Genomic DNA, 24,039 nt, shown 5'->3' on the forward strand with positions numbered 1-24,039 from the left:
ACAAGTCAGCCTCCGCAGCAACTGGGAAGTTGTGCTGGAAGACGCAGCTGGCTGGGCCTCTTGCTCTGCAGGTATCTCCCCTCTCCAGCCTAGAGCAGCCCTCCGGGGGCGGGGGGGGGAGCAGCCCTACTCCCTCACCTCATCTTAGGAGAGGTGCAGCAGCAGGCGAACCTGTGTCGGAAGGCCTTGCTCCGAGAGAGGCTTTGACCAGGAAACACAGCCCAGAGGCCCTCCAAAAAGGAGCAGCTTCTGGGTGCAGGCACAACTCCAAGCAGCCAAGCAAAGGAGGTTCACTAGACACCCAACTGGGGCCTTTCTGCTCAGGCCCTAACAAAAGTGGCCTTGAGAGCCATGTTCTGATAGGAAAGCAGAGCACAAGTTGAAGGAATGAATGAACAAACTAACTAACTAACGAAGGTCTCTCTTGAGATCCAGCTGGTTATAAGAGTCACTACTTCATGGGAAAGGGACGGTCCCAACATTTGCAAGAATATCATTCATTCAGGCTCGCTCAAACAGGTCCAAATGAAAGGAGGTGGAGGGGACACAACAATGCTGCGAACCGACCCGAGAAAGCAAAGGCCGCTTGACCTGCCATCACTTGAACTTTCAAACACCAACTACAGAATCGGACTCAAAGAGTGCTTATCAACGGAACCTTCTCAAACTGGGGGGAGGTAACGAGTGGGGTACCGCAGGGCTCAGGGCTCTTCAACATTTTTATTAATGATTTGGACGAGGAGGTGCAGGGAATGCTTATCAAATTTGAAGATGACACAAAATTGGGTGGAATAGCTAACACCCGGGAAGACAGAAACAAACTTCAAAGTGGTCTTGATAGGCTGGAGTGCTGGGCTGAAAACAACAGGATGAAATTTAATAGGGATAAATGCCAAGTTCTACATCTAGGAAATAGAAACCAAATGCACAGTTACAAGATGGGGGATACTTGGCTCAGCAATACTACAAACGAGAAAGATCTTGGAATTGTTGTAGATCACGAACTGAATATGAGCCAACAGTGCGATATGGCTGCAAGAAAGGCAAATGATATTTTGGGCTGCATTAATAGAAGTATAGCTTCCAAATCACATGAAGTACTGGTTCCTTTCTATTCGGCCCTGGTTAGGCCTCATCTAGAGTATTGTGTCTAGTTCTGAGCTCCACAATTCAAGAAGGATGCTGACAAGCTAGAGCGTGTTCAGAGGAGGGCAACCAGGATGATCAGGGGTCTGGAAACAAGGCCCTATGAAGAGAGACTGAAAGCACTGGGCATGTTTAGACTGGAGAAGAGAAGATTGAGGGGAGACATGAGAGCACTCTTCAAATACTTGAAAGGTTGTCACACAGAGGAGGGCCAGGATCTCTTCTCGATCCTCCCAGAGTGCAGGACACGGAATAACGGGCTCAAGTTAAAGGAAGCCAGATTCCAGCTGGACATCAGGAAAAACTTTGACTGTTAGAGCAGTATGACAATGGAACCAGTTAGGTGTTCCTTGACCATTTGTTTAATATTTGTTTATCCGTCTCACACTGCAATCTTTCCCTTTCAGCTTGAACTTCACTTTTGCCAGGGGTGTCATAGACTGGCTTTTGGGAGAAGACTGAGCCAAAGTAGGAATTCCGCATTTCAGCTTTTTCTTTGTCATTTGTTATTAATTTGCCATCTTCATTAAACAGTTGAAACACCATTTCTTCCCTCTGTCTTTTACTATGCACATACCTGAAGAAAGCTTTTTTTTAATAGCTTTTAGCATTCCTCGATAGCCTCAGCTCATTCTCTGCTTCTTGATGCCATTCCTGCACTTCTGTGCTACCTGTCTGTACTCTTCTTTTGTAGCCTGGCCTTCCTTCCATTTCCTATGTGTGTCTTCTTTGTTTTCAGGTCATCTCTAAGCCTTTTGTGGAGCCACACTGGTTTCTTCTTTTGTCTTCCATCGTTTTTTCCTTGTTGGAATTGTTTGTAATTATGCCTTTAAAATTTCCTTTTTTAAAAAAAACTCCCACCCATCTTGAACTCCTTTTCTCATTAGGGCCACTTGCCATGGGACCGTACTTATCATAATTCTGAGTTTATTAAATTTAGCTTTCCTAAAACACAGAGTACGTGTATGGCTATACTCAGCTTTTCCTTCTTTTAAAATCAAGAATTCAAGTATGACGTGGTCTCTTTCTCCCAGAGCTCACATAACTGCCACTTTATCCACTAATTCATTCCTATTGGCCAGTATTAAGTCAAGGATAGCTGATCCTCTAGTTCCTTCCTCCACTTTCTGTGGGAGAAAGTTATCAGCCACACATGTCAGGAATTTCTTGGAAGGGTCACTTTTGTCAGAAAACAGATATCGCGGTAATTGAAGTCCTCCATCACTACTACATCGCACTTCCTTGAAACACTGGCAATTTGCTTTTCAAAAGTTTCATCCTCATCTTCTCCTTGATTGGGTGGTCAGTAGTAGACTCCAACTATCATGCTCCTTTTATTCCTTGCCCCATTTATTTTAATCCAGGTGCTGTCGATGGGGCTCCCAGGCTCATCCTGCTATATTTCTGTGCAGGGATAAGTATTTTTAACATATAGTGTGACTCCACCACTCATGGAAGTCGTCCCACCAAGTTTCAGTTATTCCTATCAAGTCAGATTTGTCTTCATGTGTTAAGAGTTCAAGTTCGTTCTGTTTGTTGCCCGTACTCTGGACATTAGTATATAGAGATTGAAGACCACGTGCTTTATGGTCTGGCTTCTTTCCTATACTATTGTGAAGACTATTCTGGGGCGCTGTTAGAGCTGTTCTCTCTACTATGGTGCATAAGCCTTCGTCCTTTGTTCAAGTTTACGTCCATTACTGATACTACTGCTTTCTCTGGATCAACTGTTTCCATATCCAAACATAGTTTTACACATCACTATCATGTCCTCCCTTACTTGCCTTTATTCTGTGCTATGAAGCCCCAAACTTTATGACATCTCCTTATGGGAAAGTTGCAATCATTTTGCTTGTCCTATGTAAACCGCCCAGAGCGCCCCGGCTATGGGGTGTTATACAATGTAATAAATAACAACAACAACAACAACAACTCAACCCTTTTCCAGTTCTGTAACATCCTTTCTGAGCTGTGATGACTAGAACTGCACACAATAGAGTTGCACCATATATTTGCATAAAGACAATACAATATTGGCAGTTTTATTTTTTTTCATTCCTTCTGAATAATCCCTAACACGGAATTTGCCTTTTTTACAGCAGCCACACACACATTGAGTCACCAAACCCCAAAGATCCCTCCCTTGGCCAGTCACTGCCACCTCAGACTCCAATCCACATATATGTGAAGCAAGGATTTTTTGCTCCAACGTGCATCATTTACACTTGCTAACTTACACAGAACTGCACTTGCCGTTTTAATGTCCATTCTCCCACTTTGGAGAGGTCCTTGTGAATTCCTTAGCTTTCCCTAAATAATTTGGTGTTGCCAGAAAATATGGCCACTTCACTGCTCACCCCTAACTCCACATCATTTATGAAGAAGTTAAAAAGCACTGGTCCCAGTACCGATCCCTGTGGGGACCCACTATTTACATCTCTCCATTGGGAAGATGTACCATTTCTTCCTACTCTCTTTCTGTTCTCTAATCAGTTACTGATCCACAAGTTATCGCCCCTTATTCCAGGATTGTGAAGGTTGCACAGGAATCTGTGGTGAGGGACTCTGGCGAAAGTCTTTTGAAAGTCCAAGTAAACAACATCTACCATATCACTCTAATCCACATGCTTGCTGACGCTCTCAAAGAATTCTAAAGGGTTAGTGAGAGAGGACTTACCTTTGCGGAAGCCATGATTATTCTTTTCAGCAAAATGTGTTCTTCTATATGTATGATAATTTTATATTTAATAACACTTTCCACAAATTTACCTGGAACAGACATTAAGCTAATTGGCTTGTAATTTCATGGCTCCCATTTTAAAACCACATTACACTGGCCACTTTCCAGTCCCCCAGTACAAAGGAAAATCCTACATTAGATATTTTTGTTAGAAGATAAGCAATTTCACATTTGCCTTAGGACTTCTCAGATGAATAATATCTGGATCTGGCGACTTGTTTTCATTTTGTCAATAAAGCCTAGAATTTAATCCCTTGTTACCACTATTTGCCTCAGTTCCTCAGACTCCTTCCCAGAAGATATTACTTCAGGCATGGGTATTGGCCCTACTTCTTCTGTAGTGAAGACAGACGAATTAATTCAGCTTCTCTGCAATCTCCTAATCTCAAGTACCCCTTTCATTTCCTTGTCATTCAATAGTGCAACTGCGTCCCTCGCTCATTTCACCTTCTGATGTATTTACAGTATTTCTTACTGTCCTTTCTAATAGTATTAGGAATGTGCTCCTCAACATCCTTTTGGCATCTCTTACTGGTTACTTGCATTTCCTTTTGCAAGATTGTGTTCCTTTTTGTTCTCCTCATTTGAGCAACACTTACATTTTCGGAAGGAACCCTTCTTTTCTCTAATAGCTTCCTTGACACTGCTCATTAACCATGCTAGTAACCTCTTGGGCTTACTGCTACCTTTCCTGACCTGAGGTATATATACTAGCTGAGCTTCTATTATTGTAGTTTTGAGTAAAGCACAAGTGTTGTGGAGTGATTTGACCCTCTTGACTTCCCCTTTCAATGCCCTTTTCCCCATCTCCTCTATTTTACGAAGTTTCCTCTTTGAAGTCAAATGTGACTCTATGTTGGATTTTCCGCTAATATATAAATCAAACTGTGATAGCACTGCACACACTATTTCTAAGCCACATGTTAGAAAAAGAGGGCTGCAGCGCATCACCATTAGCCCATCTGACTTTGGGGGGGGGGGGAATATCTTTGTCAGCCCATCTACCACCCACCCAAAAAAGAAAAATATGAGAAGCATCTCCAATACTGTCCTCTGCTGGCTATGGTGGTTTGTTTTGCAAGAGAGGAAAATATCCGCTTTGTTGAGCCCAGAGAACCACCACTGAAGCATCCTTTATAATGGGATCTACATCAGTTTCAAGCATAGAAAATTTGTCTGGCTTTCACCAGTTTTCCATGGAGAATATTCCAGAATTATAAATACCTGCTGCTTATTAATGCCCTTCTACATGGTCTTGCAACCACAACTTCCAATGTACAGGATAGGGAAAACTACCAAAAACGACATGCAGTTTTCAGAAGCCTACTTTCCTGTTGCAGCAGCAGAAAAATGCAGACGAGAAAGCAGGAGACCAACGAGTGCACTGAAGAGAGCATCTCCCCTTCTTTGGTAAGGGAGCTTCCTACATACATCTGGCCCCAGCTGTTTCTGCTCTACTCTGGTGACGCCAAAAGGGGAGCTGCCTGACACAAAGCCATTCCACAGCACGCATTTGCCTGGGAACCTCCACGTTTGGCAAAGCCCCACGAATGCCGCCACAGCCACAGAACAGCACCGCAGGAACGCTGCCAAGCTGAGAGTGGGGACTGGGCGACTCCCTGCTTGCCCTCCAACCTCCCTTCATCACATGCTCAGCCAGTACGCGTGCTTCCATGCCAGGCACTCTGCCTGCCGAAAGAGGAAAGCCTGGCGCTTGCTCCCCACCCAGCACCCCAAGGCTAACCACAATCCTTTGAGCGGCTCATGTATTTACAAACGGAGGCATGTCAAAATCAAAGGGGTTACCATATGACATAATTCACAGTAAATGCAAACAGGCTGACAATTTATAGCACCAATCCACAGAAGGTGGGGAGAGCTAAGACTTGGTAATTATTTAATTCCTGCTTAAACCAACAGCAGCTTTGCCTTCAGGAGCGCTGAAAGAGGCAGGCCTCAGGGGCTGTGCTGGCAGCCAGCTGATGCCAGGCCCAGCTGGCACGAGGCCAGGACTTAGATAACAGGCAGCTTAACTATTTATAGGCACTTCACACCAGAATGTTGAAGAGAGGAGGGGGCGCCCCGTCCACCTGCACGCAGCGGCTGCTCAGGAAGAGGGCAGCGCCAGGGGAAGGCAAGCCCCTACCCAAGCAGCTTTTAAGGGCGACAACTCCGAGCACCCCCCCACCCCCCGGGCTCTGGCATGGGGAAGCCTCAGCCGGTCAGAGACCCCCACATCCCAGGACCCTGGACCCTTCCCACCAGCACCCCCTCCTCCTCTCAACAGATGCACGCTTGCCCAGTGAAGAGGAATCGGGGCCTTCCCACGCCACTTCTGGCTGGAAGCAAGGCAGAGACCCTCAGACGACGAGGCCTTCTGCCTCCAGCCACAAAGCATCGCGTCCGAGGCGTCCCTCTCCGAAGGCCACCGGAGCACCTCGCCCCCAGGAACGCGTCGCCTTGCACACAGCATGGGTGGGGCCTGAACCCGAACCCGCCCTGCGCAAGCATGAGCCGGAAGAAGGAGAGCCGAGGCGGTGCAATGCCCAAGAGCGGCTGTATCCATGCCGGTGGAGCCGTCATCCCAACTCTGGCTGTGTATAAATGGTAACACCTCGTCCTCTCTTCTACCTCATTAACTGAAACACATTAAAACAAGGGTGCACTGGGAGTAGAAAATGAGACTGTTAAACCAAGCTGATATAATCCTCATCAGCTGTGGGCAACGAGGCCACATCAATTATGCACTTGATTCAGCAACCGTGATTTACGGGAGGTTGTAAGACCCCAGCAGCACTCTGGCGCGCCTTGGAACGTATTTCTCTCACTCTCCCAGCTCCTGTCAAGTGCCACACACCAGCTCTCCTGCTCCTAACACCTGCTGGGTGCTTCCAAAACCTTCCCTTCTCCACTATGGACACCGGGACCTCCAGGCCAAATCCACCTCCAGGCACAGGTCTTGCCATCAGGATAAAAACTCAGTGAAAAGAGGGGTCTTGTCCTCCGTCCAGAGTGCAGCAGAGTTGCCCCTCTCGCTCCCTCGCCAGCACAGAGGCAGGCAAACCCGCCGCCGGGACAACAGCAACGGGGCTGGCCGGGGCAACATAGGCGTTCTCTGGTGTGGGAAGTCACCACAAAAAGACTACGCCACCACCGACCGCTGCAGCTCCCTTAGGCGTTGACGGCACCGGTGGGAGTTTTATTTTCCCTATCCCTAACCGCCGAGAAAATAATTAAACTTCCCCTTCCTGCGCACTACAGTCTCAATCCAGATCAGAGGACCCACCCTTACTTTGGAATAAGAAGAAAGCACAGGCATAGCTGCAGGCTGCGTATGAAAAGCAATGCGCAAATGCTGCCTTGAACGTCTCCCTATCTTGGCAGCCGATCCAGTCGAAGCCTTGGCAAATCTCTGGAATGAGACCTGTGGAGACCATCTGGAGGATTGGACACGCTTACTCCAGCCTACACTCTCCCACTTAGTGAACCCAAGTCAGCACCTTGGTTTACTGGGAGGCTGAAGGCAATGAAACGGCTAGAGCTTTGTTAGCAGAAGGGTTGTGATGAAACTGACCAGGCTTGCGCTAGAGGCCATTTTAGGGATGATGCTGTGGCAAATAAGCCTTACTTTGCCACCACTATTGTGTCCACACACGAGTCATCCAGTGGAGCTATTTCATGTGGTCAAACACCTATTACATCATGGCCCTCAAGGTGGAGGAGGATCACTCTGTAGCTCACTGTGTAGATTAAATCACTCACAATGCCTATTTCAATGCCTTGCTGACTTAGCATGGGTCCTGTGCAGGTACCTCGGGCAGATGTTCTGCCACTTTGTGGGTACTTTTCTAGTTGGGCAACCTGAGAATCCTTGGGGAGGGGAGGCCTGATGCGTATGGCAGGGTGGGGAAGCTGAGGCCCATTGGCCATCTTGGCTGGAGCTGATGGGCGTTTGAGTCCAGCATCATCTGGAGGGCACAGATGCCACACCTCTGATGTCTGTGGAGAACTGGCCAGTGGGCAGGGAGAGTGGAAAATGCCTCCTTATGGGATGATGTAGTTCCACAGACCCCAAGAGCGGTGATGGAAAGAACATTATTAAAACACACTCTTCCTAAATTCCGCCATATTTGATCATTTTCAGCCTGCCCCCTATTTTGGCATGGTTCTCAAGTGCATGGTGCTCCCTCAGCATCAACATTTTCTGGGTGGAATTGATTATCTAGATCAGGAGTAGGCAGCCTAGTGCCTTCTAGATGTTTTGGACTACAATGCTCATCAGTTCCAGCTGGCATGGCCAATGGTCAGGAATTATGGGAGTTGTAATCCAAAACATTGAGAGGGCATCAGGCTGCCTGCCACTGATCTAGATTCAGTTCGGTTCAGTTTAAGGCCTGGTTATGGGAGAAGATCAATGACCTACACCTGCTGGACCTTTCAACAGCTGTCAATACCATCAACCACAGTATCCTTTTGGATTACCTGACTGGGATGAACCTAGGGGGACACACTGTTTTATGTGGGTTCAGGTAATACCTGAAGGGCTGTTTCCAGAATGGGGTGCTTGGGGATCCCTGTTCAGTACCTTGGCCATTGTCCTATGGTATTTGATAGGCTTCTTCTATTCTGTTCCCCATGTTGTTTAACCTCTACTGAAAACCAATGGGAGAAATTGTACAGAGATTGGTACCAATATGCTGACACCCAATTCTTTCTCACTATTTGCCTTCACATTTCAAGGAAGCTGTATAGGTCCTAAATCAGTATCTGAGGTCGGTAATGGATTGAATTAAGACGAACAAATTGAAACTTAAACCAGACAAGGCAGAGGTGATCACAGTCTAGAAGACTCTGGATCGGAAAATGGGTGTTCAACCTGTTTTAGACTGGGTTAGCCCTACCCTTGAAGAATCAGGCTTGCAGTTTGGGAATACCCTGAACTGTCATCAATCTTTAGTGATAACAAAAGATGAAGTCCTCAACTTTATTGATAAATTGAAAGTAAATAAATCACCAGGCCCAGATGATATCCATCCTAGGATTCTCAAAGAACTCAAATATGAAATTGCTGATCTTCTAACCAAAATATACAACATGTCCCTAAGATTAGCTTCTGTATCAGAGGACTGGAAGATGGCCAATGTAACACCATTTTAAAAAAAGGAATCGAGGGGGATCTGGGAAATTACAGGCCGATTACCTTAACATCTGTTCCAGGTAAATTGGTTGAAAGCATTATTAAAGATAAAATTAGTAAGCTTATAAAAGGTCAAGCCCTGCTGAAAAAGAATCAACATGGCTTCTGCAAAGATAAGCCCTGTCTCACTAACCTTTTACAGTTCTTTGAGAGTGTCAATAAACTTTTAGACAGGGGTGATCCATTAGACATAGTTTCCTTGGACTACTAAAAGGCTTTCGACAAAGTCCCTCACCCAAAGACTCCCGAGCAAATTTAGCAGCCATGGAATAAAAGGAGAGGTCCTCTTATGGAGCAGCAACTGATTAAAGAACAGAAAATAGAGAGTAGGTAAATGGTAAATTCTCCCAATGGAGGGAAGTAAGTAGTGGAATCCTACAGGTATAACCTGATGAGATCTTAGCTAGTGCTGCTTGACCAAGAAAGAGATCTTGGGGTTGTGGTGGACAGCTTGACCAAAATGTCAACCCAGTGAGCAGCTGCTGTAAAGAAAAGGCAAACTCCATGTTAGGCATAATTAGAAAAGGAATTGAGAATAAAACTTCCAATATCATACTGCTTTTATTCAAATCTATGGTGCGACTACACTTAAAATACTGCATACAGTTCTGGTCACCACACCTAAAACAAAATATATTGTAGAGTTGGAAAAGGTACAGAAAAGGGCAACTAAAATGATCAAGGGGCTGGAGCATCTTCCTTATGAGGGAAAGTTACAATAGCTGGGATTGTTTAGTTTGAGGAAAAAATGAGGCTAAGGGAGACATGATTGATGGGTACAAAATCATGCACAGTGCAGAGAGTGTGGAGAGGGAGACATTCTTCTCCCTCTCTCAAAATACTAGAACCCGGGGTCATCAGGTGAAGCTGATTGGTGGGAGATTCAGGAGAGATTAAAGAAAGTACTTCTTTACACAGTGCATAGTTATACTATGGAATTTGCTACTACAAGATGGCTACCAATTTGGATGAATTTAAAAGGGGGTTAGATAAATTCCTGGAGGAGAAAGGCTGTCAATGGCTACTAGTCCTGAGAGCTATATGCTACTTCCAGTAGCAGAGGCTGTAGGCCTATGTCCACCAGTTGCTGGGGAACATGGGCAGGTGGGTGCTGTTACACTCGTGTCCTGCTTGTGGGTTCCTGGTCGACAGCTAGTTGGCCGCTGTGTAAACAGAATGCTGGACTAGAGGGACCCTTGGTCTGATCCAGTATCAGGGCTCTTCTGATGTTCTATGCTCTAGACCCCAGGCACAAGGGACAGTTTTGCCTTGAGTGAATTTGCACAGATTTGGCTAGCATGCCAAATGCATCCTTTCCTTGAGAGGAAAGGATTAGACTTGGCCATGATAACACAAACTGTAGTTACTTCTCACTTGGACTACTGAGAAACACTCTATGCGAAGCGTCCTTCAAAAGGTGTTTGGAAACTGCAGTCGGTTCAAAATGCTGTGGCCAGACTGCTGACTGGGCAAGGTTAGAGGAAGCCAGTGACTCCCTTGTTGCAAGAATTGCACTGGCTGCTAGTCCTATTTCTGAGCCCAATTCAAAGTTCTGGTTTTAACCTTTAAAGCCCTAAATCACTTAGGACCAGAGTCCTTGAAGGACTACCCAGGCATTAAAATCTGCAGGGGAGACTCGCCTACGTCCCAATGATATCCAAGGAGCATTTGGCACAAACACGAGGGGACGTTTCCGTGGCCACATCCAGACTGTGGAATTCCCTCCCTCTGGAGGCTTGCCACACACCCTCCTTTCACGGCATTCAGCCAGGGGTGAAACTTCCCTTTGTCAGCTGGCTCTCAGCCTATCAGTGGATTTTAATCAGCGGTTTTGAATTCCTGCTGCTTGTAGAAATCGTGAGTGCCGTCTTTGTTTTCAGTGCTAATTCTTTGGTGTGTGGTATTTGTGACGTATTTTAATTGTTTTGATGAATTTGATGAGTTTGTATTTTGATGAATTTTCTTTCCATTATTAGCTACCTTTGGCAACATTCTGTTGGAAAGCTGGGATATAAATGTTCTTAATAAATAAGTAAATAATAAACGCTACCACACCAAACTGAGCACATTAGTAATGGCATCGTTAATGAGATGCGGAGTACTTGTGCCTCTATGGAATTTAAGAGCGAGAAGAGAAATGGATTTCTACTATGCTGGGTGCAAACGCCTGACACGTGTCGGCTCACGCTTGCCCCTGCAAACAAGGGAGCCAGAAAAAGACCTCTCTTGTAGATGGAGAAGGGGTGGGTGGGGTGGGCGGGGGCAAGGGCTGCTGCCCCCAGCTCTCAAGGCCGTAACCTCAATGGGGTCCCCGGCGCTCTTGCTCTTAAAACGATACGCACAGAATGTGTGCTGAGGCACTCTGAGCAGGGCGCTGGAAGCTTGCTTAAGTAGCATGGTCGGTACCAACAGAGAGCAACATCTGTTGGATTAATTAGCTGTGTAATTAGCATCCCCTCAGTTGAGAGGATGCACTTTCTGCTTCCTGAAATGTTCCCAGTGTTTTTATCATCTTCATTCTGCACTCCAGACAAAACCAAAGTGTCTTTGGAGCATCTTCTTACCCCCTGCATCACCAGGCACAGCAGGGAATGTCTGGTCACTGCAAAACCATCCAGGTCCCAGGGAGCATCGTGGGAGCACAGGTCAAGCAGGAGGCTGGTAGGACAGAAACAGCATCGTAGCTCAACCTCTCAAGTGGAGAGCCCCTAGTAAAGGAGTGGCAACAGAGGAGGAAGAAGAAGAAGAGGTGGGGCACAAGAGAAGAATCCAAAGGCAACCTCCAGAGAGTGGGGCAATAGCCCAGTCACAAACCCTCCAAGCAGAGTCGACGTGCAGACGGCATGCACAGAACAACACAGATCAACCCTGTCTGGAGTGGTGTGGCAGCTGGACCCAGCCCCACATCCCCCAGTGACAAGGAGCTGAAGGACCATACAGCTGCTTATGAACAGACCTCAGAAGGAGCACAATGCCACCTGCCAAGCCAGATCAGGACAAGCAAGAACAAATTCTTGCTGACCCAAGTCTTCCGGAAAAAATTCAAGAGTACCCAGACTGTTGGCAGCCCTAAGGAGGAAAAGGAAAGCCAGCTTTTCAGTAACCAAGGGTGGGAAACTATGCCAGCAGAAAGACTGCTGGGCTGAGAAACGTGCACAGAGTACTCAAACATACTGGGGCTCCCGTTTTACCTGCTGGAGACCATTAGCACGGAGAAGCAAGAAACAGGCTGCTCCAGAAAAGCCAACACACCCTTGCAGGCTGTGCCAGAGCCAGCATGCCTGTTCAGCATCAAAGAGGCAGCAAGAACCAGTTTTCTGAATCCCAGGTCTGGCTGAAAAGGTTTTATCTGTAGATCCAGGAGACCAGAACCATGCACTGAGAGCACTAGGAAGAAATTAGAGAGAAGGGCACGGAAGCCGTTCCAGAGAGTGACCACTCTGAGGAAGCCAGACAAGAGGAAAGGTGCAAGCCATCCCTTCTCTCAACCTGACCCTGCAGTGCAACATCAGGAGGCTCAACCTCATGCCCGACCCATCTGGTATGGGGCACCTAGATCACTTGAAGCCATGCAGTTGACAGGTTGTGGAGCAAACATCACAAGCTGACACTTTTAACCTATGATTTTATTTACTTACGTTGGGGGGCGGGGACTAACTGCAGTGCTCAATGATTCCCTCGTCTTGGGGATTAGCTGGAGGGGCCTTTCTTTCCTCAGCCGTGCAAGGACTGCTCAATCTCGCATCCCGCTCCCTTTGGGCATCCAGGGCTTCCAACACGCCTGCCTTAACTTAACTGGCCCTGTTTGTCAGCTGCTGGTGCTTGCAGGTTTCACATCAGCGCCACAATGGCCACCTTGATAGCATGAAGCCCCACCAGGCCACCTGCCCAAGGAGGGAGAGCTCAAGGTTCCTTGCGCTGCTGCTTGACAGCTGCACACACACGTTTCAGGCCCCTTTTGCACCACACGTGGACGCCAAGGAGGAGCCATTCGGAAGGAAAGTGGCAAAAAGGCAGAGTAAGGAGGATTGCAGGCCTGATAAGCTTTGCGCTCTCTCACCCAGGCAGCATCTGGAGAGGATTTTCTCCAGCAGAGAGGCAAGAACTCGATTACATCCAGTTAACTGCACTCTAAACTGATTATGCATGTGCCAGGCTAATGGATTACATTAGCAAGAGGAAAAATAACAGCCCTCCAAGCTCCATTTTAGAATATAACACATGAGGTCCTGAGAGGAGAGGAGAAAAGTGAAGGCAGCCCTTGGACACAGGAAGAGCCAGAGTAAGGGCGAGCTCCAGCACCTGTGGATCTGACCCACACACTCGAGGCCCGCTAGGCCAACTCACACAGTGACTAGGTTCGTACGACACGGCGGGTCAGTAGTGGGGTTATGCGGGGGTTGTTAACCCTCAAACGACCCACGGTGGCTGGTTCCGCACGACACAGCACAACCCCGATCGCCCGAATTGGGGTCTGCGTATTCAAAATGGTGGCTGCACAGCCCGGCACATGCCGCATCTCATCATGGATTAAATGATGGCTCGGCTGTGTTGTGCGAACCGGTACAACGTCTTATGCATGCCACGCCGCTACCTCCCCCAAGTCAAGCCTCTTTGAAAATTGGAACACAGCCCAAGGCAGGATGCAAGCTGGGAGGGGCTACACCTGCTAGCTGACACCCTCTGACTACACACATCAGTTGAACATGGAACTTGCTTTCAGACTTCCTTTCCTGGTGATCTGGAAGCCTCAGAGATGGTATTTTATACCTGGGTGACATTCATGACACGCAGAGCACCAGCTGCCTCCCTACCAGTTCACTGCACTGCCAAGGAGATCTATCACCCACCCTGTCTGTCTGCCTGACTTCTTTCCCATCCATTCTAGCAGGAGGCCGTCCAATACTCATTGCTTATACCATTGTACAGGCAGACTGTGGTTCCGAGCAAGCCAACCGACCAGTTCGTCATGCAACACATGTATCAGCAAAATCTCTTGTCACAGTTGCTTACTGGGGAACTTCCACATTCTCACTTAGCTCAGGTCCACGAACGCTTCCTGAGCTTCATTTTCAGAACCAGGCTAGGCTGTGCCTGCTCTACTAGCTAGCAAGGCCTACTTGGAAGAGCTCAGAGTCTCATCAGCACAGGTGTGACAGGCCCTATACTTGGCAGCAGGTTACTCTCCTCCCTTGAAACCTCAGAGGAAGCTTATTCTGGGCCCCATTGTAAAGAACCAGCTAAAGAAAGCAAGGTGGGGAGAGACGCAGACCTGCCCCCAGCACCAATGCCTGGAACCCATCTCAAGAGGAGGACAAACCCCTTTAGGGGATGAGGGAGGCAAATGGGCAGCAAGCAAAGGAAGGAGGCAAGAAAGACAGCAGAGGAGGGAAGTGAGTGGACGGTCCATGAAGTGAAGCTGCTTAGATTTATGGCAATTTGTACCTGATTGTTCATACTAAAGCCATTATGGGATGATTAGAGAAAAAGGTGAAGCTTTAAGTCCAGGGAAAATCAATAGAAACGTCTGGAGCGATTCTGCCGCGCAAGTGAAAGGACTATTTACTGTATGCAGAGCTTCTCGATTTCCAGGCTACATAGGAGGAGGGCTGGGGTGGGGGAGGAGCAGAAATCTGCAGCCAGAGGCAGCAGCCAGAGAGGCAGGGCAGGGGCCGTGAGGGCCTGCAAGAGAAAGAGAATCGCCCCCTTGGCAGCCGGCCCCCAAGAAGCACAGCCCCACTGGTGTGATCTGCAACCCCCTGTGTACCTCAGGGCCCATCTGGAGAAAGGGCGTTCAAGGAGGCCGGTGCCGCCTGCAGCCAACGCCGGCAAAACAGGCGCCAGTCCATTTGTGCCAACCCAAAGTGTGGGTAGTGGGGAGAGGAGCAGCTCTGTGGGGGCTGCACGACTTGCCTCACTCGGGCAGCCGGGATCGGGACCCCCCCCTCTGAAAAGGCGGCCCCTCCCTGGGAGCCACGAGCGCACCTCGGCCGCCTGCCCCCGCCCCCAAAAGAGGCGAGAAGCCGGGACTGCCTTACCTTGTAGAGTTTCAGGCTGGCCTCGTGCCTGGCGTTCACTGTGTGGAGGCGCAGCTTCTCCAGGCTGTTGGTGTAGTAGTCGCAGGCATTGCACTTCAGGTGCACGGGATTCCCGATGGCCACACACTTGAGCCGCCACTCGTTGGCCTTGCCCCCCTCCTTGATGTGGGCCACCAGCTGGAACTTCTGCACGTGTTTGTCCGTCTTGCAGTGCAGCTGGAAGTTGGCCTTGAGCTGCGTGTTGTAGCGGCACAGCTTGCACTGATACGAGTCCCCCATCGAGGCTTTCCATTCCTCCTCCGGCAGGCTGCGCTCCACGTTCATGTGCAGCCCCAGCAGGTCCAAATTGTCCGTGGTGAACTTGTTGCACACGGCACACTGGAAGAGCTTCAGCGAGGGGTCATTGGTCTGCGTGAAGGTCTCCCCCAGGTTCATGAGCTCCTCAGACACCAGCTGCCCACCCCCAAGCCGCATGTCCAGAGGGATCTCTCCACCCACTGCACAGAGAAAGAAGAAAGTCAGTCAGAAACGCTAAAAGTCGCTGGGGGGCAGCCCGGCAGCCCTGCTCCCGGGCCAGCAGGGGCACCTAGGAGAGGCCTGGCGGGCCAAGCAAGATCCCCAGGACCTCGAGACGTGAAGCGGGAGAAGGGCAGGGCTGGAAACGCAAGCCCAGCTCCTCCTCCCCCTTTATGCCGTGAGGCCTGAAATGGACACGCTGGTCGTTGAAAAGAAACGCTCACGAAACAGTTGTCTTTCACAGTGAAATACAGCATTTAAAAACCAAACCAACAAATGCTGCTTAAAAAAGTTACAGGTAGTTCACGCAGCTGCAAGTCTCTTAGATTACTACACAAAGAACAGGGAGACGATGTCCGAAAAGTACTTTCAGGCACTGCAGAAATACCGGGACATCTTCAGGGCTTTGCTCTAATCTGGGAGTCTTGCCAAACACATTGCTCCAGCAGCACGGGGGCAAAAAGGCCTCTGCCCCACCCAGCCTCCAAGTTCTCTTTCCCCACTTGCCTGAGATTCCTCCATCTGCTACATCAAGTGAAGTAGTGAAGCTGAAGAAATGCTTGAAAATACACACTCAAATCAAGGAACAAACATACAGAAATCTTGAGCTTGTTTCAATCCAGGCTTACAATCCTTACATTTTCTGAAATCCACAAAGCTCAAGGTAAAGGTTTGGGTTCAGAAATTATGGATCATGCACACATTGAATCTAATGAAAATAAACAAGTAAGTTATGGCAGTATTTTCAAGGATGTATTTATGGAGATGGACCAGGATATAAATTAAACAAAGATGAGATCAAGACGGCTAATGTTATCTACAGTTACTACGTCACTTGCAAATTGCAATCCAATGGTATGCATGTTTACTCAGAAAAAAAAGGTCCCTGAGTTCAACGGGACTTACTCCCATGTAAGCGTGCAGAGGATTATAGCTTTAGCATGCATGATGATATACTCCTGAAGAGTTCAATCTTGTTGTAAAGATTAACTGAATATCCAGACTTATTGTCACTGCTTAATTATTACATTACAGGGATGATTATTTCCTGAGCGCGCTCTCATAGTTATAAGTTCCTTCTGTTTTGGCATGATGACACTAAAGGTCTACATACTTTCTAAGCCCAGCTAATAAACCCTTTCTTTTGTTGACTACAATGTTAATGGCTTCCGCTTTCAGCTTTTATTTTATTCCTATTTTCCCCACCTGGCAAAATTAAAATACATTTAGTACATGATGGTTTGTCAGTTTGTAGTTTCATCTGTGACCTTAGGTACGTTTGTAATTATTGTTTGAATGAAAATCAAAGCATTTTACTATTATATTTCATATACTAAGCTACAATTTAATGTGCTACATTATACAAAATACATTTCACATTTGCAAAGTAAACTCAGAAAACAAATGCTGCATATATTTAATTTCTCCCCAAATCCCCCCAAATCCCACAGTTTTCTTCCATGGCATCAAGGTTTCCAGCAATTTTGCGACTCTATTCACCACCTGAATCTTCTGCCCTCTTGAGTACTTCAAACTGAGGATAGAAAGCCCCAGTACTCCTCACCAGGCCAGAACACCTCACACCAAGCCATGTTTAAGAAAGTGTTACTACAGTTTGGTAGGATGTCTGAATTGACAAACCACAGGCTTAATTAACCAGTGCCCGGCCTCCACAGACTGCTGCATCATGGAAATAATAATAATAATAATAACAACAACAACAACAACAACAACAACAACCTGCCTCTCCATTTGGATCGAGGCGGGGAACAACATTAAGTATAAAATACATAAAACTGAATTAAAAACATAGTACACATTATTAAAACATTCTAAAAACATCCTAAAATTCCACTAGATAGGCCTGCCGGAATAGATCAGTCTTTATAGCTTTCTTAAATGCTAAAAGACTATTAAGTTGACGAGAAATGGCAGCACACCTATGAAGTCGAGCACTGAGAGAAGAGAAAACAGAAGCAGACACAGGCAGGCAGCTCTAAACCATGACTTGCGAGCTGTACAGTTGGACCACCAAACTATGTTTCAGACTCTAAGCCAACATGAGTGCAAGCCAAGCTTCGGCACAGGGCCCGAACTGCATGGGTGTCACCCTTCCTAGCCCATTTGTCAAAGCAGGAGCAAGATCAGTGCGTTGCCTTCTCAGGCAAGGGGCCCAGGCCAGCAGGACCAGTCTAGCGCAGAGAGCTATTGGGTGGGCAAGCAAACAGAAAAGAGCCAAGAGCGCTCCAAGCACAATGGCCTAACTCCGGGTTCAAATGCTAGTTCAGCCATGGGTAATTCTCCATCTCAGCTCCCCATCTTTAAAGTGGAAACAGGCACCCGACCTGCACATAGATATGATGAGGGCTTATACAGCACATTAAAAGGGCAGCAGAAACAGGAGCAACTGAGTGGGAATTCAACGGGAGAGATGGTTCATAAAGTCTCATACGTGCAATACTTTCCCTCACCCGTCCCCCATGTGCACAGTTTGTCATTTTCCTACACAATAATTATAACATATCAGAGTGTTAAATGAGCATGTACGTACACCATGCAAGTGAAATATTGCTTGGACTATTGGGCATGAGAACTTCATTGCTGTCACAATTTCAAACACAATGAGATACAAAGGAAAAGCCTTTCTCGTCTGTATCTGATGCTCCTTCGATCAGTGGTAGAAATCTTGTATGCATTACTTATCGCTCTTCCTCCCGCCCAGCCCAATATTTTTACAGCAGGTTATACTAACAGTCATTGCTTTATATCGGACAAGGAAAGTTCTTTGTCCCCTAAAGAACTCCTGATATGAAGACGTCTGCAGGCAGGCAACGGAAAAGGGAAAGCCGCGGCAGCCAGCCTCTGCCACTCCTACCTCTTTCCCCCCATCAAACTGAGGGCAATGCTCTTACAGAGCCCAAAACAGCCCTTTCCGGACCCCTTCCCCCCTCTCCGTCCAAATGCAACCCCAGGCTGGCCTTTTTCACATTAGACCCATTCACAGAGAGGGGCAGAAACTGCTTTGCTTACCAGAGGGGTCATGCGGAGGTAAGACCTCCATGGTCTGGAGCTCTCCATCTCAGCTGGCCAGCTGTTCAGATTGGAGGTCAGGAGGCAGATTGACAATTACATCCAACAAAGAGCACCTTGCTGGTCTGCAATGCTCAGAATTGCAGTATTTCACAATTTACATAAAATACTGACTTAGGCATTCAAGTGATGTTCAAATCTTCTCCGAAGAAGGAGCAAAGACCATTAAGAAGCTATATATTTCTCAGCCCAAATTTCAACAAAAGTCCTCCCTACAAAAGCATAGATCTGATTTTTCATGAACATCCAAATAGGTAGCAAGCTAGCCAAGGGGAACCCTTCCATTCAAGCCTACTGAAAGCCCTCCACCTAAGTACATTTAACACTGGAAAAAGCAATGCCTAAGCCATTAATGTCAAGACTTAATTACAGAATTAAACACAGGCATTCCGAACAATGAGGTTGCTCTAAGCAGCTACCGTTATTATAATCTGGGAGAAGAGTATGATAATAAGCACACAAAAGGTGGTGCTACAATAAGCCCTCCTGACTCGAATGCATCACGCTAGTTTCCCCAGAAATCCACTTGTAGAAATGCAACCCTTTTTTTTGCCGACGCGTCTGAAGCGCCAACCTGCTTGGGCAAATTCCCCATTCAGAAGCAATCGCCTCACCTCTCTGACTTTCTCTCACCACCACTCAGGTAGACAATGGAGATGGATACGGACTCTGCCAATAGGGCCACGAGCAGGATTTGGGCAATGGTTCACATTTATAAACTGAAGGTTAGACTTCAGCGGAGTTGCTCCCTTGACAACTGCTACCCAAAGAAGGGGGTATCCCTTCATATTTCAGGTCTCCAGCCAGTGCCAAAGATCCACCTCATCTATCACTTCACATGTACAACCAGGGCTGACGCACTGCACGTGCACAAGGAACAAACCTGAACCTGCATGCTGCCCTTTCCCTTTCTGAGCGCACATCCAGCCCTCCTGGCGACAGAAACGTTCAGGGCAGCTGTCGGAGGTACCCCACTCAAGAGGAAAGCTTCCAGGAGGGAGGAGGCCAGGACTCTGCCCTGAGCAAAGCTCTCCCTGCCCTCAAAGGCCGAGAACCACTTCCACCCCCTTGCTGAAGAAAGGAAAGGTTGCAAATCCCAAACCTTCCTCAAAAGCAAGCATGCGCATATATGTATACATGAATGTGTGTGCCTGTATACAGGTCTACAAATGTGTGTGTGTAAAATGCACAATGCATGACTGACACACTCACAGATATGGCGTGCTGACTGACAGAGAGATACAACGTGACACTTCTCTAACACATCCATGTCTGGAGGGCCCCCGGGGGCATTCTGTGCTCATCACCCCCTCACTGACAGCACTGAGACCCACAACATGTGTGCAAAGTCACAAACACTCTGTCTACGGAAGAGAAGAATCTTGGGCACCACGGCATGCCTTTCATTCATGGCGGCTCTCTAGCAAACGAATGCTGGCCCCTCCTCATGGCAGACCCTGATGGAGAGCGCCCCGGTGCAACCCCACAGAGAATCACCGCCCACACACCGTTCATCTCACCTAGAGATGGGGCCATGGATGCTATTGTGTTGGTGGGGTCCAGCTGGAAGCCGCTCATCATGAACTGAGCCTCAGAGGCAGCGCTGTCCATCTTCAGGTTGGGTAGGGTCATATTCTGTGCCAGGTAGTACTGGTACAGCTCAGCCTCGGCAGGCAGGCTGCCCAGGCCCAAGTGGCGGTTGTGCTGCATTTGGCTCATGTTCTGCTGAAGCAGCATCATGTTGTGCATGTGCTTCTCACTGGTCATGTGGATGCGCAGGTTCCTGGCGACATTGGTCTCATAGTCACACACTTCACATCGCCAGGTAGGTTTGCTTTTTGGTTTGGTGGGGGAGGGGGCCCCACAGCTGCTACCCATGTTGGCTGCGGCCGCTGCGGCTGCGGCCGCTGCAGCTGCAGCCGCAGCGGCGCCAGCCGTGTGGCTGAAAACTTGCTCCCCGCCTCCATTCTGCAGGTTCTGCATGTTGTTGAGGTGCTTGTCGGACTGCATGTGAATACTGAGGTTGCCTTTGGTAGTAGTGGAGTAGTTACAAACCTCACAGCGGAAAGGCTTGTAACCACACGTGTAGCTCTCGCCCCGTGCCAGCCGCGGGTGGGGCTGCCCGCTTTTGCAGTAGGCACACGCACCCCCCGGCTCCGGATGTTTCTCCTTCATGTGAGCCTCCAGCGTCTGCTGGTACTTGTAGTGCCAATTACACTTGGGGCACTTGAGCGTCTTACAGGAGTTCCGCGAATGCATCATGGTCATGTGGCCGCCAAGCGACCGTGAGGAGCCCAGGATGGTATCGCATTTGGGGCATTCCACGCCACTCCCCGAGGGGCACTCCCCACCCCCGAGTTCGCAGAGGGGCCCCACGTGCTGGTGATGGGAGAGGCAGATGCCCTCCTCGCCCTCCACGCTCTCATTTGGTTCTGGTACTGTAGCATTGTCTTTATTGGCACTTTCATCGCTGAAGTCCAGCCGCCTGCCGCCGCCGCCCTCGCTGCCTTCACTGTTAAAGCTTAAACAATTCCTCCTGTTTGCACCATCAAAGACAAAGGAAGAAGCAGAACTAGAACTAGAAGAAGCCGTGCCCCTGGACATCGTCTGAAGCACGGCAGGCATTAAGGGAGAAAAGCTTTGGTTTGAGAGAGCAAGGTCCTTTTGGTTGCTGCTGCTGCTGCTGCCGCCACTGCCTGCCACAGCCCCGGACTCCTCGGGAGGCCTTTCCTCCAGTTCATCCTCCAGCTCGCTTGGGAACAGCCCTTTGCACCCCTCCATGTCCTCCTCCTCCTCCTCTTCCTCCTCCTCCTCCTCCTCCTCCTCCTCGTCTTCTTCTTCCTCCTCCTCCTCCTCCTCCTCCTCCTCGTCCTCCTCAGCTGGCTCTGCTTTCTCTGAGAGGCTGTCCGGGTCAGCCTGTTCTTGACGCTCACACTCTAATACCCCGGGGTCCTTCCCCTCAGAGGATATGGTAGGACTGGAAGCCAGTGGGCCCAGGGGAACTGAGGTAATTGGTGTCTTCAAAGCTGAGCTCGTTAGCCCTCCGAGGTTCAAAAGGCCCCCAGGTGCTAAGAGGCCCGACTGGGGCGGTTCCGCTCCGCTGGCAGCCCCCACTTGGGTGCCCTCTTCCCCTTCCATGCGAATCCCGCTGAATTTGCCATAGAAACTGTGTCCAGGGCCTATGAGGTTAGGTGTGGAAACTAAAGGGTGTGGAAAGTTTTTGTTTTTTGGTTCCAAAAAGCTTACAAGGGGTTCCTTGTCTTTGCCTATCCCTTGAATGATAGCGGAGATGTTCTTATTGCTAAGAATTTTCCGCTCCTCTTCGCTCAGAGTCATTCGATGATCATGCACCGCGTGGGTCACAAAAGAGCGGACATACCCAAAAGACAGCTTGCACAAGAAGCACATCAGGATGGGCTTCCGCTTCCCATAGAGCACAAAGCTGTCAAATTTGGACAGGTCCACATTGTTGGGAACATCTTTGGAGACACAGGAACTTTTGGCAGAACCGTCGCTGTTCAGGTAATCCTTGTTGCTTTTGTGGCGCACATCAAAAACACGGAAGCTGTGCAAGACAGGGCTGACCCCTGTCAGGGCTGAGGTATTCGGGAAGGCCTGGTCTGAGCCCTCAAACCACTTCCCAAAGGATGAGGCTATGTGGAAAGTGTTGATGATCTGTGGGTACACAGGGGCAGCTGACGTGGCCTCGCCTTGCTTGCCCCCCGTGCTGGCGGGGGAGCTCATAAAGAGCGGCGGGAGTGCCCCGCCGCTGCCGGAACCGTTGCCAGCCCCACAGCCCCCCCCACTTTGGATCAGCTGACCGATGCTTTCGACAATGTACGCCGAGCCATCCGGCTGGTAGACAATCTCCCCGGCCAGATTCTCCACATCGCTTTCCTCATCCCCCTCCTCGCCAGTGTCACTCCCACAGTCCTCCTGCAGCGGGAGGAGCGGACGGGCACTGGGGCAGTGGTGCTCCATGTAGGTCTGCAAGCTGGCGAAGGAGGCGGAGCATTCGTTGCAGCAGACCTCCTTGCTGCCTGGCTCAGCTTGGGAGCCAGAGGGGAGGGCACTTTCCGGAGAGTGCTCACTGAAGGAGGCCCGCCGGTTGTCTAGGGCTCCATGGTGCGGCACGGCAGGCGGTTCCATGTGACAAGGTTTGCTGGGGAGGCGGGGGCTACCAAATTCAGTCCATTGCTGGTGCTGAGGGATAGCGCACCCATTGTCCTTCCCCAAGATGACAGGTGGGTCACAGCCTTCCATGCCGAGGCCTGCATGGAGTGTTCATTGCACCCAATATGGCTTGGACCTGAAGGCAGAAAAAGAGGGAAGGGAGAGAGAAACAGAGAGGCAGGTCAGTCAAGAGGAAGCACAGGCTGCATTTCCACGCACAGCAGTCATGGCATGCACACAGCCCACCACACCCCAGAGGGCAGCTACTGCCCGTCGCCAAGCCTGGAAAATACAGAGGGAGGAAAGCCTGGATGGGCAGAAGTGCACAGAGATCCTGAAACCCGTCAGCACCGCAGCAGCCAAAGCAGCAGGGCTGGGCAGGGCCTCTCGGAAGGCCCACCCTCCTCCGTGTTCCAAACGCCCCTCTGCCTCCTGAAGCTTATTGTCAGCTCATGAGATCTGGAGGTGACAACTGCAAGAAGGCCGTGGCATACGCGTCCCAGGGCTTGTGGAAGGAAGCTCCAGCTTGCCGTCTGCCTCATAAAAACCTCTAGACAAGGTTGAATCTGAGCAGCTGTCAACCCACCGATGGCTCTGAATAACAATATCGCAATGTGCTGATGGTAAGAGGAAGTCCACCACTGGGCTGCCCCTTTGTGAAGGCAGCACCCCAGACCCCCACCCCCAGACTACATGCAAGCCAATACATGCATCACTGGCTCCCCAAGACCATCCCCGCATCTGCCCAAGCAAGGTGCCAAACATCTCTTCACACTCATGGCCTTATTATGGACCCACAGGATAAGGCCTAGTTCCAAACGGTCCTACTTTAACCACCACCATCACCACCAATCCGCACAGCAGTTTCAGGACCTGTTCAGCCAAGCAGAAGTCCACAGATCACGTTGCAAGCTGAGGATGGAACATCAACCTAGATGGCACGGCAGAAATAATAAGGCAGAACCATTCCAGCCTTCCCGTGTTACTTCTCCCAGCCCCCTTGGACTACTCTGAGCACAGGATCCCTGCTGGAGCCCAATGGGTCCGAGAGGCAGGCTGCAGACTCTTAGCACACCATGGCCAAGCTTGATTAACTGCAGGCTGGCAAATCCTTCCTGCCTACAGCTGCTGGAGAAGGG

General features: G+C 49.1%; 1 protein-coding gene across 2 annotated transcripts in view; it reads right to left on the bottom strand.

Annotated features, from left to right (window-relative positions):
- ZFHX3 (zinc finger homeobox 3) overlaps nucleotides 1–23,024 on the bottom strand; it is a 94,673-nt gene extending 71,649 nt beyond the window's left edge. For both annotated transcript variants that reach the window (XM_063141448.1, XM_063141447.1), the window contains exons 1-2: nucleotides 20,248–23,024; nucleotides 15,122–15,618 (exon numbers count right to left, since the gene is read on the bottom strand). In XM_063141448.1, coding sequence (XP_062997518.1) covers nucleotides 15,122–15,618; nucleotides 20,248–22,990 — 3,240 coding nt within the window. In that variant the 5' untranslated portion in view covers nucleotides 22,991–23,024. The remainder of the gene's footprint in view (nucleotides 1–15,121; nucleotides 15,619–20,247) is intronic.
- Between the last annotated feature and the right edge of the window lie 1,015 nt (nucleotides 23,025–24,039).

This window comes from Elgaria multicarinata, chromosome 14 (genome assembly GCF_023053635.1).
Source record: "Elgaria multicarinata webbii isolate HBS135686 ecotype San Diego chromosome 14, rElgMul1.1.pri, whole genome shotgun sequence".
NCBI lineage: Eukaryota > Metazoa > Chordata > Lepidosauria > Squamata > Anguidae > Elgaria > Elgaria multicarinata.